The 19,507-nt window shown below is 46.5% G+C and overlaps 1 protein-coding gene across 1 annotated transcript in view; it reads left to right on the top strand.

Annotated features, from left to right (window-relative positions):
- Nucleotides 1–6: 6 nt before the first annotated feature.
- Nucleotides 7–19,507, top strand: part of RNF43 (ring finger protein 43) — a 58,230-nt gene continuing 38,729 nt past the window's right edge. Inside the window, exon 1 of the mRNA XM_017824033.1 lies at nt 7–1,404. Within this exon, the coding sequence (XP_017679522.1) occupies nt 1,168–1,404 (237 nt within the window). The 5' untranslated portion in view covers nt 7–1,167. The remainder of the gene's footprint in view (nt 1,405–19,507) is intronic.

Here is a 19,507-nt window from a genome sequence, read left to right as displayed (position 1 = left end):
TGCGATCACCGTGACTTCGGTTTTAATCGAAAACACCTCCCGTCTGAATTCTCCCGGTTATGAAGGCTCCTCGCTACGTTTCATGTGACCTTTGGGCAGAGCATGGAACTTTCTATTTTATTTTGTGGGGCCTTGAGTCGGGATCTTCTTAACGTGTGCTTGGAAGCGGTCATACCGGAACTCGGGCGCGCACAGAAATAGTGCCAGAGAAACCAGATACGCCGTAACTTTCTGCCTGATACCTGTTTGGCTTGGTGTCTAAACTTTTCTAAGTGTTTGGGGGGCCTTTTTATTTCCTGGGAACTTGGAAACTATGAAGAGGAGCTCGGTGCTTTATTAATTACCCTGGAGGACTGCACCCCGAGTCAGACTCTTGAGCATGGATTGCTAGGAGAAAGGTAAAGCTGGTCTTGAATGAAGCACTTCTGGCACGAGGAAGATGGAAGGGATCAACTCCATTTGGAAGGGGATGGTACCGAAGCAAACTTTCTTTTCAGCCTAAATTCAAGGAATACCGCCTGCCTGATTTCTGGGAAGGATACCGGTCGGTGCAGATAACATTCAAGGTTGTGCCTGTGCTGTGGGAAATGCTGGCAAGGAGGTGAGGTGTCTCTCGAGGGTATTTGGGATGGGTGTTTTGAACCTCTGGATCTTCCTCACTCCCGGGCAGGACACGCGAGGACTCCACATCGGCGGGGAGACCTCCCCACACCTCATCCCCGTGGGACCACTGAGTTCCCAATGCTCCGTGGCGTTCCCGTAGACCCGAACTGATTTCTTCCTTCGCAGCCTGCTTCGCTGATCTTTCCGGATTTATCTGCTGGAGGAGGGACTCGCAATATTGGATATTTTTTTAATTTTTTTTTTTAATTTTTATTTTTTTATTATTTTTTTTTTTTTTCAGTTTGTTTGTTTAAAATATGCCTCTGAGCTCCCAGCGGCCCTTGAGCACGTGGCACCGAGGAAGAGGGACGGCGATGGCGAGAGCCAGCGTTGCCCGTTGAGCCGCGCTGGCGGTGGCCGAGCCCCTCCGTGCCGTGCCCGGGGTCTCTCTGGGAGCGCACACTCGGACCCCCCCAAGGAGCTTTTCCGATCGGATCCCGCCGCGGGGTGAGGACGCGTTCCCGACGGTATGTGTGGCCCGAGCGCGCTGCTGCAGCTGGTAGCATGAGTGCTGGCCCCCAGCTGCAGCTGGCTGTCCTCTGGCCTTGGCTGCTCATGGCGACCCTGCAGGCAGGACTGGGCCACACTGGGCTGGCGCTGGTGGCCGCGGTGGAGTCGGAGCGGGCGGCGGCGCAGAAGGCCATCATCAGGGTGATCCCCCTCAAAGTGGAGCCCATCATCCTGGAAGGGGAGTTCGCCAACGTCGCCGAGGTGACCCCGGCCGAAGGGAAGCTGCTCCAGGTGAGAGCAGCCGCGCTTTATCCCGCTCCATCCCTGGCCCAGCCTCTCCCCGCTTTGCTGCTCCGGCTCCCTCGGGGTTTATTTCCCGGTGTGGATTCGTCCTGGGTGGGTTTGGCTCCACTCTGGGCTGAGGGGACGGGATCCTGCAAAGGGCTGATCCTTCCTCCGGCACCGAGCTGTGGCTGCGCCTTGTTAGGGCTGAATTGTGGATGTGGTCGGTTGATTCCCTGGTGATTATTTCATATCTTAATTGATGTTATAAAGCTGAGTGTGTCGAGTCACATGTTGGAACGTTAAACTTCTGACAGAAAACGGGATTAATATTTTTTCCTGTGAAATCCATGTGGTGTTCTGCACCCTCTGCTGATACCTGGGGTGCTGTTCCACCTCCAATAGTCGTCCAGGCTGCACCCACCAGAATCCCTGACCCTGCTCCTTGTTGCCTGTACCTGAAAGCTGAGTGTTACCCACACAGTAGCTCCAGTGGTGTCACCACCAGGCATTTTTTTAAGTGTATTAATGCTGATCTCTGACCTTTACAAAGGGAAGAGCATCTGAACACCCGGCTGGGAGGTGCAGGTGCTGCACAGTCACTCACTGAACAGCCCCATCTCCTGCACACGCTGAGTTTTGAGCTCAGTTTCCTGAGACCTGGCGTGCACTCTCTCAGTTCTGTGGGTAATTTGCTTTATTCTTGAGAACAAACAAAATAAATGACAAAATAGCCTTCATTAACATTAAATCTTAATTTTCGCATGGCTTTTTCCAGTCTGGACTTTCCAAATGGGGTATGTTGAAATCTTAATTACATTTGTAGCTTGGAAATTTAAAGTAATAAATTTATGTAGTTTTATAACAAAAGAAATACGGTTGAACCAGCTTTAGCACACGGTCACCTGTCTGAAAATGAACGTGGACAATTTGTTGCATGGTTTTCCACGCCTTTTGAATTCCTCGGAACGAAAGCTCTGCTATAAAATTATATTACCAGGCTAAAAAAAAAAAAAAATATCTTAGACAAATGTACTCAAGGTCCTGTTCTGTCGTGAGGCAATGTCCAGGAAAGTCAATATTTATTCCTTACAAAAACTACAGTGGTGTTGCAACCGAGCACAAAGTATAGAGTGGGACCTTTTGGAAGTGGGAGGATGATAACCTCTCCTGTGGGATGTGTGGAGGTTTGTAACCAAATGCAAGGATACCAGGAGGGAATTTCTGTGCCACCGCAGCGAGGTGTTTGGAATACAAAGCTGTGAACAGTGTCCAACGTCATCCTTTAAAAATCATCCTCAGGATGGAGGTGGCTGGGGAAGCACTACGAGTTTGGGTACACAGGCACTGCCCTGCACTGGGAGTGTTTTTAGGCCGCTCTGTGTGTGCAGGGGAGGGCTCCCATTCCGTATCCCAGTGAATCCAGTGCGGGAAGTCCTCCGGGTCTGGTTTCAGGTGGCAGTGCTGGGATGGGGGTCAGGCTGTGCCTTCTGCAGCAGGATGTTTGCCTGGTGCCAGGCACGGTGCTCTGGGAAAGCTTAGTCAAGTGTACCTGTGACCTCTCGTGTAGATCTCGTGGCGGGGTTTCCAATTCTGCTGCTAAATATTGAAACCCGGAACGTAAAAATGACTCCTGAAGTTGTTTGGGCCCTGATCCTTCAGTGCCCTCCTGCCTCTGGAAAGAGAAGATGGGAAATGGGGATGTAACCCTCGAGGAACAAAATAAGTGAGAAATTAATGGAAGGAATTGTTTTCAGTTTGCTTTTAGATAGCTGGGCATGAAATGCACCAGAATTAGGCTTTGTTGGAACATCCCATTTTGCACGTGGTTGTCAACATCCCAATCTTGCAAAAACTTTAGGTCACGTGCTTAACTTTGATGTCATTGCAACTCCTACTTAAATAAACTTAAGGCTGTGCACACGTAGCTGCACAATTGGTTCTTTAAATATAGTTTAGGGACGTAAAATTATCGCCTTTGCAGTTAATGAGTTAAGAAGTCTGGTTTTTGCAGCGTTTTTGGGTAGGTCTTGGTTATGTCAGACCCTGTAAGATGCATTTAGCCCTTCCAGGAGAACACGAAGTGCAGAGTTAGCTTGGGAAAAAAGTTGCTTCAGCAGAATCACAGAATATTCTGAGTTGGAAGGAACCCATAGGAATCACTGAGTCCAACTCCTAAGTGAAGAAAAGAGGCCCAGTCCTGTTTCCAAAGCAATGCTCCCTTCAGTCAGTGCTATAATAGGATTGCTCAAGGGTCAGTGGTGCAGAGTTGGCCCTACAGTCAAGTCCAATTCTCTTTAACTTGTAATTATCTTCATAGTGCTCTGGTCAATATATTTTTAGAAATACTTTCTTAATTCAATGTAGACAATCCTACACGTAAGTGATGGAGCCTCTCCAAAGCTCCTTCTCCCAGAACGTTTTCCTGGTTTCGTTTCTCCGTGCTCTGTTTTCCCGGGATCACCTACAGAAGTGGACTTGCATCGTAGTGTGTTCCTTTAACAATATCCTCTTTACCTGTAATAAAAGAACCCCAGTGTTGAATTCACCCTCACATCCCTTGTCCCTGTGGCCGGTTTTTGTGGGAAATCCCTGGATTTCCGTCGCTGCCCTGGTGTGTGGGGAGGAAGATGCGGGGGAGCCGCCCGTCCCTGCCGGTTCAACCCCGGCGGTGTTCCCACCTCCGGCACTCGGCGCTGCCGGAGTGATGCAAAGGGAGAGGAATTTCTCAAGCAGGCAGAGCCACTTAAGCCTTTATAGGTCAAAAAACCAACACCTCAGACTCCTTGCAGAAATCATCTTCAGGCTTGTTCGGTGCTCGAGCTTGTTGAGGGAGCACCTGCTCTGGGCTTTAACTCTTGCTGGGCACGGGAGGCTCCATGGGGAGCTCGTTGGCAGTTTCCAGGTTGGAAGTGTAGATTTGGAAGTTTAGGTTAGGGAGTTTATAGTAGGAAAATATTCTTCCCTGCCAGGGTGGGGAGGCCCTGGCACAGGTTGCCCAGAGAAGCTGTGGCTGCTCCATCCCTGGGAGTGTCCAAGGCCAGGTTGGACAGGACTTGGAGCAACCTGGGCTAGTGGAAGGTGTCCCTGCCCATGGCAGGGGGTGGAAGAGGATGAGCTTTAAGGTCCCTTCAACCCAAACCATTCCAGGATTCTGTTGGCTGCTGCAGGAGCCTGGACTGCTGGAAGAAAGTCCTGTGGGATTTAAAAACTGCCCCTGTATTAAAGATGGAGGAACCAAACCTTTCAGACAAGTAGGTTGGAAGGAACGTTTGGATCTTATGACAGTGGGCAATCCATGAGCAGCCCAGGACTGAGTGTGCATTCGGAATTGCAATTCCTGTGGCTGTTTGCAGATGAACTCCCTTTCACAGGATTGCTATAGCCAGTGTTCAGCCTCTTCTTTTGATACTTTTGCTGCTCTTTTAGCTGATTTTTGAGGAATAAATCCCAGTTTCCTTCTAGCCCGTGCCTCAGTCTCCGCTTGACACTGCAGACAGTTGATGTTGGTTTGAAGGTACACAGGAAAATAAGGAATGTGTCAGAAAGGAAAGGAGAGAATCACTGGAGAGAGCTGAGGGAAGAGTTAAGATTTTTCCAATTTTCCAGTTACAGCAGAATTCACATGCAAATCTAATTGTGGAAGAAAAAAAACAACCCTTTTCATTTGAGAAATAGTTCATCACTTCAAGTCTTGCTTAGGACAGTGTATATACCAGGATGCACCATTAAAACTGAGCATTAATAGCTCTTTATTTGAGTGTATAACCTCAGTCTTGTACACAGGGGAAGGATGATTCCATGAGTGTGTGTGTGTGGTGTGGCTGGGATCAGTACAGTCTCTACTTCCGTGGCTGGTATTTGGGAAACAGTGCTAAAAGTTTGGGAAATAGTGGTAAATGTTTAGGGAAAAGTCCCAAATAATGATATTTTAAAAGAGCTGGATAACCTCACATTACTACAGAGATCACCAATCACCTCATATGTCTACACACAGAAAATACCTGTGGATATGTGGGGCAGTGACAAAAGTACATAACCAGTTTTCCCAACGTGCATTATTGTATTGCAAGTCTCACAATACTTTGTTCCACTTCTGCACAAACTCAGCAGTTGCATAATGAGGTGATTGTAGGAGAAAGTCAACTTTCACTTACCCCCTGAGCTCATTGTTTTAACTTATGACTGATGGAAAGCACCTTGAAAAAAATAAAAGCAAACTTGAAAAAAACCCACACAGAACAAGCTCCCAAAGGTTCTGAGCCCCAAAACCAAGGATTATCCTCTTTCCTCTCCCCCTAGAGAAATGAATTCTTTAAAAGACATTCAAGTCAATCTGTTAGGGTAGAATGAGGGAAAATTGGAGGAGGAGGAGCCTGAATCATCATTTTTTAGGTGGTGTGTACAATTCAGAAGCTGAACGTCAGTCACAGATCCAGTCAGAGAAGGAGTGTGGTGTGTGTTTGTAACAGCAATGATAATTAACCCTTGGAATTGCTGCAGTAAACCCAACGGGATCACCCTGGACATGCAGAGTGTTCCCAGCGTTGCAGTTGGAATTATAATCAACTACTCCCCAGCTTATAGAGGGTTACACTCCCAACCCAGAGCAAAGTAAATATATTAGTATATTCTTCTATACTACCAGCTCCTGGATCAACAGAAGGATGTTGAGTGCACAGTGTTGACAGAGATCAAAGAAGTGGGAAAGTCGAACCAAATGATAATGGGGACTTAAATTACCTGTGAATAAAGTGGTCAGATAGCACAATACGAGGCAGTTCAAAGAAGCAATTTCTGCCTCTTGGAACAGCTCGTACCAGAGTACACAGACTTGACTTGGCGTTAAGTAATGTGCAAGAACTGCCTCAAAAGCAGCAATAATGGAGCCACTTGGCTTGACTGCAGCACAATAAAAATCGGTGCCCCAGCATCAGAAAGTGGGACTCTGACACGGCCCTTCAGGCCGGGAAATGGGAATGAGACAAACGGCTCTTGTGGATCAAATAAAAGCTCCCCCACATTTTTAGATGGGACACAGGGGCTGCTCGGGAAAGGCTGAGGGAACTGGGGTTGTTCAGCTGGAAAAGAGAAGCTTTGGGGTGGCAATTACAGCCTTCCAGTACCTGAAGGGAGCTGACAAGAAAGATGGGGAAAGGCTTTTTACAGGGGCCTGGAGGGACAGGACAAGAGGGAATGGCTTCAGGCTAAAAGGCAGTAGGTTTAGATGGGATATTAGGGAGCAATTCTTCCTGTGAGGGTGGGGAGGACCTGGCACAGGTTGCCCAGAAAAGCTGTGGCTGCCCCTGGATCCCTGGAAGTGTCCAAGACCAGGCTGGAGCAACCTGGGCTAGTGGAAGGTGTCCCTGCCCAGGGCAGGGAGTGGAATGAGATGATCTTTAAGGTCCCTTCAACCCGAACCATTCTGGGATGGTGTGAAAGTGAAAGTTGTCTTGGGGAACACACAGAGCAGTGACTCAGGAAGGCTGTAGTCACCCAACACATTGGTGGTGTTAAAGAAACCTTTTGGCCCGAACAGATCTGTTACAAATTGGATGTAGAGTGTGAGTGTAGGGTTGGCACAGTATCCAGTCTAACCTGCAGTGCACATTGGCTTGGTGTTGGTACAGGATTTAAGTGTGAGATGGAAGATGACCCATTGCAATCCAGATGGAGAGAAGGGAGCCTCAGTTAAAAGTAGCTGCTAGACAAGGCTGAACTCGGAGGCTGAGCTTCCATCCCTCTCTTGAGCACATACAGAGGCTAAGCAGGAGCTTTCCATGGTGTGTCCTCTCCTTTCCTCATCCAGAAAACGTGTGGCAGGAAACTGTTCTCTGTTTGAGGAGTTTAAAGGACTTTAAACCTCAATCTCCCAGCTTTCCCAGCGCACCATCTGGTGCTGGTTGTTGTTCCAGTAGAGTTATTTATGACATGAGCATAGATTGATCCTGAACTGAAGATTTTCAGTGCTAAAAGGGTGATGGATCAGGAGGTTCAATTAATTACATGGGGCAGGCATGAACAGGAGACACAAACCCAGCTGGAGCAGAGCAGAGATACGTGGTCAGGAGGCTGAATCCACAGGGCTGGAGTGAGTGACAGTCAACAGAGGACGTCTGGCCACGCACCCCGTCCTGGAATACATCCAGGGAACAAGTGGACATTTCCCAAAGATAAGCTGGCACAGGGGTGAGATTACAGGAGAAGGGAAACAGGTCTCAGTGGTGCCTTCAGGCTGCAGCCAGGCTGGATTTGTGGTGGAATGGTTCTGACCCATTAGAGAAATGACCTTTTGTTCTGTGCCTCCATCAAGTGAAAGCTTTGGTAGGTATTTCCTACAGGTTATGGAGGGCTGTTCTGAACTGCATGTGGATTCCTTATTTTTCAGTGAAAACTTACAGAATTGTCAAAGTAATACAAATGGCACAAACTTGGTATGATCAGAGGAAGTTCTATTGTATCAAACTTTACTTCGGACAAAAATTGATGTGCATTTTTATGTATTGTATCTCTATGTTTTTCCATGCAGAGAGCTCTCAAAAATGGCTAGAAGCTTTCTGTGGACTTTCCCTAAAAGTCTTAGTCTGAAAGCAAATTATTTTTGACGTAAAATGAGAAAAGTAACAAATAAATGCAGTGGGAACTGTGCAGTGTAGTTTGTCCTTCGGGCCTGTCATCTTGAGTATCATAAAAATCTGTGTTGCAGGGGTTGCCAGGGGTGAAATGGATGAAATTCGGGGTTATAAACAAAGCAGAATTGTAAACTGAACCTCAGTACAGGGGAATATATCACACTCAAGCAATGCACATTCATATTTTATCACCCTCTTGTGCTTCCTGCCATTCGAGGTCTTGAGCTACAGCAGGGCAGGGTGTAAAGTAGACAGGAGTGGCGTGGATGGCCACGGTGGTCTCTTCTGTCTTTGAGTTCTGTGATTTATTTTTTAATATCTGTTTATTTTCCCCTTATTCCCCTGGCTCTGAGGAACAGGAAGCGTTGCACAGCCTTTCATTTGCCCACAACACTCTGAGCCTGCATTAAGGAATCATAATCACATCTCATGCTTCGGAGCCTTGGGCTCGCTGCCAGCACGGCTCAGGCAGGAGTTGGCCAAGAGTTGTCTTGGGACCTTTTCATCTTGTTTTTAGGAGCATCAAGGCTTGGCCTTACCTCAGAACAAGGTGCTAAAACATGTAGGTCAGTGTTCAAAGGTAGCAGAGGGAGAGAATATCGTGTTGGATGTGCTTGGGTTGGAGGGTTACTCCCATGCTGCCAGATTCCAGTGGAAGACTCTCTTCCCCCCCTGCAGCCACCCCGTTGAAATTATCTGAAATTTTGGGTGTGTATCCTCTTCCTCTGCATGTTGAGATCTGAATCATCTGCCCAGATCAACGGATGTGTTCTCACCTCGTCACTTCCCCATCCCTGAAGGGGCTGGTTAAGGGCATTAGTGGCCCTTTGATCTCTCTTTTGTTCTCCATCTCAGTAATTTGGTCTCCAGTGATCAAATGGGTTAATCTAATGCTTATTACTGTGCTCAGCATCAGGGCAGTGGCAGAGATGTACTGGATTGTCAAATACAGCAGTTCTGACTGGGGAGCTGAATTAATTCCTCTGGCCATAAACACTGTGAAGCAAATTAAAAGGGTTTTTTTACCGAGTTTGGTTATGGCACGTTACTTTTGAGTGTAAGCAAAGCAGTTTGTGGATTAAAATTACTATTGTTTTGATAAAAGGTGTGCGAATTCTAGTTCAAAATTACAGGAAAAACTAGTTTTTGGCTTCCTACTCCCAAAGCACCTCAGCAGCAGCTGTTCCACGGGGTCTGTGTTGGGCAGGGTGGATTTGCTCAGGGCTATTGGAGCAGCACTGTGGAAGTGACACATCCCCCCCAGAAACTTGGGGAGAATGACCCTGGGATTGAGTTGGATCCAGATATAAAAAATGAACAGCACTCCAGTGCTATTAGAGATGTGAAGCAGTTCTTAAAAAGGCCAAAAAGCCCAGTAACAGCAGAGCAGGCACAGGGAAGACACTGCCTGAAAGGGGTGTGGGGTGATCACCACATGGTAGAGCAGAAGAGCCAAGTTGAGGGGGTCTAAGTATTGAGTGGATCACATTGGTTCTTTCATTCATTGAATTTTGTGCAGGATCCTGCACTAAAATGTTGCTTTCGGGTTGTTTAAATGTGGGGAACACCTCTAAGAATATGAAAGTCAAATAACAGAGTGAATTGTGACAATTCCTGCAGTTTCCTGTGTGTCAGTTTGGATCAGAGGTTACATCACTGGACATCACCATCCAGTGTAGAGATAGAGCTTCACAAACCCAGCCTTGGCTGTGTTTTATAGTAAGAGAGATGGTTATATGTGCATCTCTTACTGCTCCAGTCCTGAGTCCTGTTCCTCGCAAAATGACCTTAATAACTTTTTATTTACTGAGACACTTTCATTCCAAAATCAGTGGAACCTCACAGAGATCCTGAAGAGATGAGAACTCCCCCTCTTCTGCTTGTCACGTTGTACCTCAGCTGTTCCTCTGTCCCACCGAGGTCCTGTTGGAACATGGGGCATGGAATGTGCTCCTCTGCAGCCACGCTGTGGGTGCCCATGGTCCCTGAGTGCCAGCACTGGAGGCTTCTCTCCAAACCTTTCCCTGGGGCCACAGAAATGTCTCTGTCCTCCCCGTTACCCTCTAGTTCACCTGGTCTCATTCCCATAAGCATAAGATGCCCCAGGTCATATAGTTCCACTCAGCTAGTTTTTTTTCTCCTCATCTATTCTCCCAAGTGTCTTTCTTTCCCAATTTTCATCTTTCCTTTTGCTTAGAACGATGTTTATTCTGGTTATTTTTCTGTAAGTGCTCTTGTGGATCCCCAGCAGTTCCCTAAATTGCTTTAGGCCATTGCCTGACATCATTTGCCTCCAACCCTTGGCTCTCCTCCATCCTTCTCCGTGGTCATCTGGTCTTTCCATTGCCTGCTCTGGAGGAGCTCTGATCCCTGTTTTGTCCCTCAAGAGCACCAGAAGCTGCTGTTTGTAAACTCTGTGCAAAGCACATGCCTCCAGGAGAGGAGCACGTCTCATTTGAGTGGTGGACAAACCCCACGGGCCTGTACAACACACAGCCCCTGTGTTCAAAAAGATCATCAAATAATCTGTGTTTAAGGAGAAACCATGCTGGCCTTGGCCTTTTCCAACTCCTCCTTCAAACCCCTGCTTTTGAAAAGCCACTTTGTGACAGTGACAATCGTGTACTTTTTTCCTGTAGAGATGTTGAGAGAGAAGCCAAAAATCATCCCCAGATGTGTTTTAATTCAGACAGGGGTGACAAGAACTCAAATAAGATTGTTAAAAAGAAGCTGGGAGGCCGACTAAGAGTTATATCCTTGGCATCAAAGTATTTAAGGACAGTACAGTAGGAATTGAGATCAAATGTAACTCTCAAGAAATACTTGAAAAATGATAAAAGGATATCAGGATACCTAAACATAAGGGTAAGAAAGTATCCTGAAAAGGCAAGAAATTTGGTAAAATGAGAAAAAAACCCAGAAGCTAAAAATATGTGAAGACATAGTGAAAAGAGAAGAGAAATAACTTGAAAATGTTAAAAAGCTAACGCCAGATTCTCTTCAGTCACATCAGCAGCAGAACGTTCGCCTGACAACGTGTAGGATCTATGAAAAATTCAAGTCTGAAAAATGCACTTAGGGCAGCTAAACTCCCAGCAGAAAAATGAATGCAATTCTCTTTGTGCTTTCATCTGTCTCAGGCTGAAATGTCTGGAGATGAGATGGTGCTGGAGATAGACACAATTACCATTATCAGCCGCCGGGATCAGATGCTGTTCACCCGGGAGTTGTGGAGGATGAAATCGCTGAACTATTAACTTGTCTGTGAACTCTCGTTTAAAATCCCTGGACGGTGGCTGATGTGATTCCAGCTTTTCTCTGGGCCCCAAGTCATCCACAAAAGCCCAGAGCAGTGTGTTGTAAGAGCTGTGAGGAGTAAGTTGATAGGAGCTGTAGCGCGGAGTGTAACGGGTGGACGTCGAGTCCACACGTGCACCAGCCGGGCAGGTCCAGCTGAATTTCCAAAATGCAAAGGCTTTCAGGGAAACTGAGACATGGATTAAGAAGGAGGCTCCTGGATAAAATAATTCTTGGAAGATAAGAAGCAGGTGGTAGGGATACCTGGCAGATTTTCCCTGTGGAAGGAGCTGATGCTGCAGTTCTGCAGGTGTGTGAGCTGGTGCTGTCCTGTGTGTTGAGGAGCACATGGAAAAGGAGTTCTTGGCAATGTTCTAGAGCTTTCCAATGCATGAACTGATTAGAAGTAATGAAGACAAGGATCAACTGTTGCAGAAGGACTCATGAGACTAAATACTTAAGGAGAACATGGAGAATGAGTCATTTCTTCGCATTCGGGTGATGGGCTCTGGTTTGTCCACTGCCACAACTGTGTCTTGTGATTACAGCAGATTGGTCCCTGCGAGTGTCAGCTTGGAACGTGGTGGTTGTCATGAACACAAAGCCTTAGGAGTGAAAAAATGAGGGAATAAACCAGAGAATGCCTTTCATCTCCTGTGGAAATCCAGGATACATCCACATGCTGAATATGGTGTGAAGTTCCTTTTCCCTGTAAAAAAGCTGCAGCTCTATTGGAAGAGGTTTGGAGAAGAACACGGGGATAAAAAACCCCATAAAATGTGTTTCATCCAAGGGACAACTAACTGGACTCTTCTGGCTGGAAAAGAGGCAGCCAAAGGGTGATATGAGGAAGATCCACAGAGTCATGAATAGGGATTGACTGTTAAGTCTCTCTCAGTATGAAAATGATGGGGCATCACACGGAGCTCCTGAGAGCCACATTCAGAGGGAAGTGCTCTTCATCCACTGTACAATTAACATGTACAATCCCTCACTGCAGGAACTGCTGTAGATGCTGGAAGTTTACAGAGGTTCAGAAGCCACTGGAACTAATGAATGGGAGAAGACTCCATCCATGGGTGAGAAATAACCGGTCCCAGTTTTGCCTCAGGGGGTCTGTAAAATGTTGGAGACTTGGAGAGTGTCCTGAGGAGAAGCCCTATGAGCTTGTTCTGTCTATACTTCTCCTTCAGAAATCCACTGTTGGCACATGTCAAAGCAAAGATCAAGGGCTAGGTGGACCTTTGGTCTGAATCCACACTGCTGCTCTTGCATCCTCCTCTCCTGCAGAAGACCTTCCAGCCTCGAGCCCCATCACCTTCAGCAGCAGCCCTTCCAGGCCACCCCTGCTCTGCTTGGGCAAGTCTCTGTGGAAAAACTGCAATAAGTACAACCTTCACCATCCCTCACGGACTTGTTTGTTCACAAAGAAGGCACTGCACCATTCCTTGGGTTCCATTCTTGCAAATCTCCTCAAAATGTATCTTTCAGCTGGTGCTGTTAAACCAGTGTTTGATGCCCTTGGCACTTTGGCCTTCATATCATAGGATTCTGGAATGGATTGGGCTGGAAGGGACCTCAAAGACCATCTCATTCCAGCCCCCTGCCATGGGCAGGGACAGCTTCCATTAGACCAGGTTGTTCCAAGTCCTATCCAACGTTGTTGGATGTACCATTTTTATCCCTTTTCACCCTCAGCCTGCATCATCCCCTCAGCTGTGCTCCACTAATGGGATAACAGCCATTGTAATTCCATCATTTGTGCTTCTGTCTGGTTTTTGATGCAACAATACTCACCTGATGAAATATCAACCCTAATGTTGCTGTAGGGTCTTATTTCTCAAGTCTGCTGCTCAGATTGGCTAAGATGACTCTTCCTTGTGCCCCTCTGTGTCCAGCCATGCCCTGCTCACTTACAGCCTGAAATGCAGAAGGGATGGAGGAGGGAATCTGGTATTCCTGAGGAATCACACAGTGACTTCAACCCCAGTGACACTAGAGGCAGATGGTCCCGTCCGTGGTAGGGCCAGTCTGGCTGTTCCTCCTCATCCCACACAGATGGGATGTGGAGGCTCTTGGTCATAAACATTCACTGCTGATCCTCATCTTTAATTGCTGCAAAGCAAATTGGCCTCTCCATGATGCTCATCCCACCTAAGTTTGTGGTGCCCCTTTGGAGTAAAGCCTGTCTTCCTCTCTGGCATGTGCACCAGGACTTTCTGATTTCTCAGGATCCTGTTTAAAAAAACACCCTCTTAATTTTTTATTTATTTTTTTTTTTTAGTATTCTGCACTGAATGCACAACCATTATCCTCCTGAATTATGCTGCCCCACCTTGGATATTCCAGTTTTGGCAAAGTTCAGAGTTTGTGCAGCCAACTTTTAGCAGAGTGGCTGAGTAATATTTATTATATTTAAATATTATATATTTTATTAGATATTTTCTGTACTTGATGCATCTCTCCATATGTGATTAAGTGTTCAATTAGAGTCTGATTCTCCAAACATTGGAGAGTCTAAATAGCCTTCAGGAATAGCAGGAATTGTCCTGCAGGCAACACTGGATGTGATTCCTAACTTGATGCATCCAGTGTGCCTTTGGAATTCCAGTCCTGCTAAAGAGGTAACTGTGTTTGTGGGAGACTTTCTTCCATGGTGCAGACTAGTAGGATGCACCATGTCTTTAACTCATGAAGAACTCATGTGCTGCTTATGTTCTTCAGGAATTCCATCTTTGGTACTGGAAGAAAGACCCCAATACTGGGTGCATTCATCAGGGATATCATTCCCCTCCACATTTGGAACCTGTGACAAAACTGTTCCCAGTTCTGTCTAGCTAAACCTCAGAGGGCACCTCCTGCACACCCTGCCCTGTGCACCAGATCTCAGGATATAACCCAGGGATCTTCCTCCTTCCACCTGTGTCTGCCATTTCTGTCCTCCCTCATCATTTTTGGGCAGGTGACAAATTTTCTGCCGGGTAAGAAGTGACAGGACATGAGAAAATGGTCTCAAGCTGCACCAGGGGAGGTTCAGGTGGGACATCAGGGCATGCTCTCAGGAATTAGCTTGTCTTTGTGAGAGCTGTATCTTAGTAACACTCAGATATTCCTGTGTTTGAAACAAGAGCCTCTCTACATGTTAGAGAATATGTATTTTTTAAAGGTCTGTTGACATATCCCTCTCTCCTTGAGAGTGAATCAAGGTGACCTGCAAACATCAGGGGTTTGGTGACCAAGACCAGCTGATGTGGAACCATAGAGTCAGTTAAGTTGGAAAAGATCTTTAGGATCGTTGAGTCAAACCATAAACCAACATTTGTCTCCAAACAGAAAGGACTGTGGGGGAAAAAAACCCCAACCATAACCCTGCAGCCTTCAGCTGAATGACTCTACACTGGTAATTTAGTGAAGCCCCTGAATGTGCCCTGAGTGGCTGTAAGTACTCTGTGCTTTTTACAAGGGTCTGTTTTATTTGGAGACATCAGACAAATAAATCAGTTTACTAGTTCTGGGACGTAAAACCTTTCCCCCGCCCGGGAGGTGTTTCAAGTAGTTTCAAACCCTTGCCAACCATATCAATCTAGGTTGGATATTAGGGGCAGTTTCTTCAAAGAAAGAGTGATCAGGCAGTGGCACAGCTGCCCAGGGCAGTGGTGGAGTCCCCAGCCCTGGAGGGGTTTAACAGCCACGTGGATGTGGCACTTGGGGACATGGGTCAGTGGTGGCCTTGGCAGTGCTGGGGGATGGTTGGACTTGATGATTTCAGGGGGCTTTTCCAACCTAAACACTTCTGTAATTTGCATTTTAAGATCTTCTTGTTCAGGTAGTGCCAAACAGGATATTTTGAGGTCTTGTCCTTCCTGTCTCAAGCCATGGAATGCAGTGGGCCTGGTGGGAGCCCAGCACTGGGAATGCTGACTGCTCCAGTGGCACAAAACTCTTGTAGCTGACAGGCCACAAGTGAGAAATGTGGGATAAAGGCCCAAAGGGGCAGCTTGCAGAAATAAGGGGCTCTGCAGAATTGACTTCCTCAGGTGCCAACAAGTCCTGGCTCCATTGCCTACAGGCCATCCTGTTCCTTGGATTCCTGGTAAACACATTCTGGATTTTGCAGCCTGAGGCATTAATTGATACTTGTCTAATCCTCCTTCCCTGAAAGCTGACTGCGAGATAAGGCAGGATGGTGATCCTGCAGGCTTTGGTCTGGCTGGGACAGGCTGAGGAAACACTGATGTCAGGGGGACCAGAGGAGTTTGCCCATCCTCCCAGCCTGACTTGCACAGAAAAGTCATTTGCTCCAGTCCCTCCTCTGAGCTCTTCCCTCCAGGTTTTGGTGCTCAGCACTGGTTGTTATTAGATGAAGTCTCTCTCCTCTTGGGCCTCTCATCCCTGTGTTTCAGTGGTTCTGGATGGTCCCCTGGGCCTCGTGAGCAGTGATGTGCAGATTGCACCAATGCAGGTACCTGGGCAACTCCATCTGTCCATCTGAGGGATTTCCAATTTTCTTTGGTCCCGTGGTCCTTTAAAATTCTGTAGGGAGCTTTGGTAAAAGGCTGTTGACTTCTATCCTTCTTAAGCAGGATCTCTCCACCCAGACATCCCAGTAACATGAGCCTGTGGCAGCTTGTGTATTATCCTGACCATGCTCCAGGATGTGACTTTCCTGGTAGCACAAAGTTCTGCCAGAGGGCGAGAAGGACCCACTGCTACATTTCTAACATCCAGTGTCTTTGGTCCCCCTTCCCAGATAAGGTTTCTTATATGCTTTCCCGAGGTCATATCTGGGTTTCATGGAGCCAGAAAATAGCTCTTCTTTTCCCCCCCAGTGAGCCCCAGACCTGCAGGACAGAGGGGTTTGTCTCCTCAGACACTGATGTCGAGCAGAACATCTCCTCCTCGTCTACACAGAACCAAACCTGTCAGGTGGCCTTCTGTTCATTTGTCTCGTGAACTGGGAGATAAAGAGGTGCAGTGATGCTGGCAGTTGCATAACATATTGGATCAGATGATGTGATAGTGCCTGCGTGTTGTGCCTCCGGCCATGGGGGAATTCCACCAAAGGTCAAGTTGTTCGGTAGCTTCTCCAGAGGATTCTCCATTCCTGGTATCTGCATGGCATTGTGGAGTTCCATTAAACTCTATACCATTGCTGATGCTTCCAGGAATGATGCCAAATTAGGCAGGTTGTGGTTTGCAGACGACTCTGCAATGCTTGAGACGCCCCTCCCCACTTCTTGTGGGGAGAGACGGAGAGGGAATTACTGCTTGGAGTTCCTCAGCTCCTGAATATGGATGTGCATTGTCATTTGAAGAAGAAGATGAGTGGTAGTAACTGGGCTGTGTGGAGATGTAGAGCACAAATCCACGTGAGCTACTGTTCTGCTTCCACTGGAGTCTGGTGGTTGGGATGAGTTGCAGGCTCACCGAGAGGAGTCTGTCCCTGCTTCCCATTGTGAGCACATCCTTATGGATAACACGCATCCCAGAGAACTCTGCTTGATGGTGGTTTTCCCTCTTCTACTGCAGTAATCTGACCTCGTGCCATGACTTACAAAGTGAGGGGAAAAAAAAGTGGTATTTTTGGGTGGACGTGGTGCTTTGAGTAAACAAGATGAATGTGGGTATTGAGAAGCCGATGTTTCCATGAAGGCAAATTTCCTGATGTTTATTTAATTCTGTTGACCATGCTAAGAACCTTGAGAGACTTTTAGTACCTTATAAACTCTGGCTAAGCATCTGTGAGAACATAGGTTTAAGTAGGTGGGCTGGAGAACTGTGGGTGTTTTGTGAGTATTCCTGGCCTTCCCTCAAGTTTGTGTGGAACTCAGGTGAAAGTTGCTGAATTTTAAGACCTTTGGGGATTTTTTTTTTTTTTTAATGTGTCTACGTTAGCACAGATTTGAAGGATGATTTTACATTGAATTGTGCCTTTTCTGTGTCCTGGTGGAGGGATCACATTGCCTGGAGAGGTCAGTGACAATTTGGCTGCCTCTTGGCAAACCAGTCCATGGCTTGGGTGTACGTTAAGGATTTCCTTTAATCCACTATGGCAGTTCCTGTGATCTTCGATCTCCTCAGCCTGGATTGTACTCAGAGGATCACATCTGACCTTTTGACCATGATATCAGTCTGGCAGGGTATGTTAATTTGTTATTTCATCACGATATTGTCCTTTCATTGACCTTTGGTTGTTTTCTCAGTCGGTGCTTTCAAAGGTACAAGTCCCTCATCCTTTGAGTATTTTTTGAGCTCTTTGTTCTTGGATTATATTGGTGTCTGTGACTGTATCTGGTCACATTAAAATGTCCATTCCCCACGTGGATGAGGCATCAGAGCTGGTGGCAGGTCTTGTTTATGATGGTGCAGGATTTGGTGTTTGTTACCTGCAGTAGCATTACTGGAAGGAAGTAATCTAAGTATCTCCATTTGATTGACTTTCCCAGTTAAATGGGTAGTTATTGAATGATTCAACTTAATTGATTAGAGTAGGGTGAGGAGAACAGAACAACCTGTGAGCATCTCAAGGGCCTTTCTGATTTATTCTTCACCTGTGAAATTTTGGGCATAGAGTCTTGTCCATATGAACGTTTGAAGTCTGGCTGTTACACCTACCTGAATTATTCACTGAGAAAACCTCTCCCTCTGGTTGAGAAATGAAACATGTTTGGGTAAAGAACAAACTGAAATACCCTGTTTATCAGATGTTTTTGTAGAAGTTACTCTTTTCTTGCTCAAAAGCCCAGCTGAGTGATGTGTTCACCCAGTGAGTGCTGGTGGAGGGGGAGGACTCTGAGTTTCAAAGTAATTTCTCTTTCATCTTGAAATTTGGATATTCAGGTGTGTTTTGCCAGAGTTAAGAGTAACTTCAGGGATTGAACTGTCTTTCAAATATACTTACCAGGGAAATATATCTGCCATTCCCACCCAGGCTGCATCTGTAAGCTGATCTCTTTGGGGTTTCTCTTAGTTTCGCTGGTTTGTTTTGCTTTGTTTTCCACCATGTTTTAACAAGATAACAATCTCTCCGTATTTTCCCTTCATTTCAGTAATTGCCTTCTCTAGTGACCGATTTCCTGGGCTCTTCTGGTCAGGTATCAAGATCTCAGTGTACAGCCCACACACCCCGCTGCATAGAGCCCTCATTTAATCATATTATCATCTCAGGTAATTCATTAAAAGCTCCCCAGAGCATCAAATGGGAAAAAAAAACAAGGCACTAATTTCTCTCAACTCAGTCCCCAAAGACACAGCCTGTGTAAACAGAGCTGCTCACCAGATGCCTGGAAATTTGACATCATCAGCCACTGAGGTGGGAATTGAGTTTCTTTCAGGTTTTCAAAGTTCTTTCACTGAAATCATTTAGCCCCTGAAAATTCAATCCAGGTGTTGTCAACCCAGTGTTTGCCACTGTTCTGACGTGCTGCAGAGCAATACAGAAGAAGAAATGGGTGTGAGGGTATGTAAGATTCAAACCATAAAGGAATTTATGACGAAAAGGCAGTAATTGAAGTTCTACATCAAATAAACAAGGAAACAACTCTGTCTCTTGAAGCCAGATGTGATACACTCTCTTAAAGTGAGCTGGGCAAGTGTTCAGCTCCATTCTGCATCCTCAGAGCTCAGTGTCATGATCCTGCCTGATAAAAAATCCCTGGATAACCACAGTGCAATCTCCCCTGGAAGTGAGGAGATGGCTGCCTTGCCAGTAGCATAAGAATGCAATGTACTTTTACCTGTTATTGCCTGGAAGGATCAAATGAGAAACCAAGGTTGTAAATTTGGATAACTGACCAAAAGTCAAGTTGATAATGGTTTTTCTCCTTCTTCTTATTGCCTGGTAATGCTGTTTCGGTCTTAGTGGGACAGTGTTCAATGTTTATATTGGTGTAATCCTGCCTGGAGCCAAGAAATACAGATTATTATGTTCATCTTCACTCCTCTGAGGTGTCCAGGAACCTCACAAATGTGCTGGAAAGGGAGGTGAACGAGGATGAGCTAAACCAGTGTGAGGGCAGCAGGAGAGTGACTCTCTTCTGGAGCCTCCCACAGAGATACCCACGATAAACCCGGCCTTGCTAAACTGCCTGCTTGGTTTAATTATTTGACATCAAAGCCTGGAGCCAGGTTTAAAGGAAGTACGAAAGCCTGAGTCAAGAGTTTAATTCTGTGTAGGTTCTGCC

Source organism: Lepidothrix coronata, unplaced genomic scaffold, assembly GCF_001604755.1.
Source record: "Lepidothrix coronata isolate B3197 unplaced genomic scaffold, Lepidothrix_coronata-1.0 Scaffold108, whole genome shotgun sequence".
NCBI lineage: Eukaryota > Metazoa > Chordata > Aves > Passeriformes > Pipridae > Lepidothrix > Lepidothrix coronata.
The sequence above is the reverse complement of the archived record's forward strand: the minus strand, read 5'-3'. Positions and strand labels throughout refer to the sequence as shown.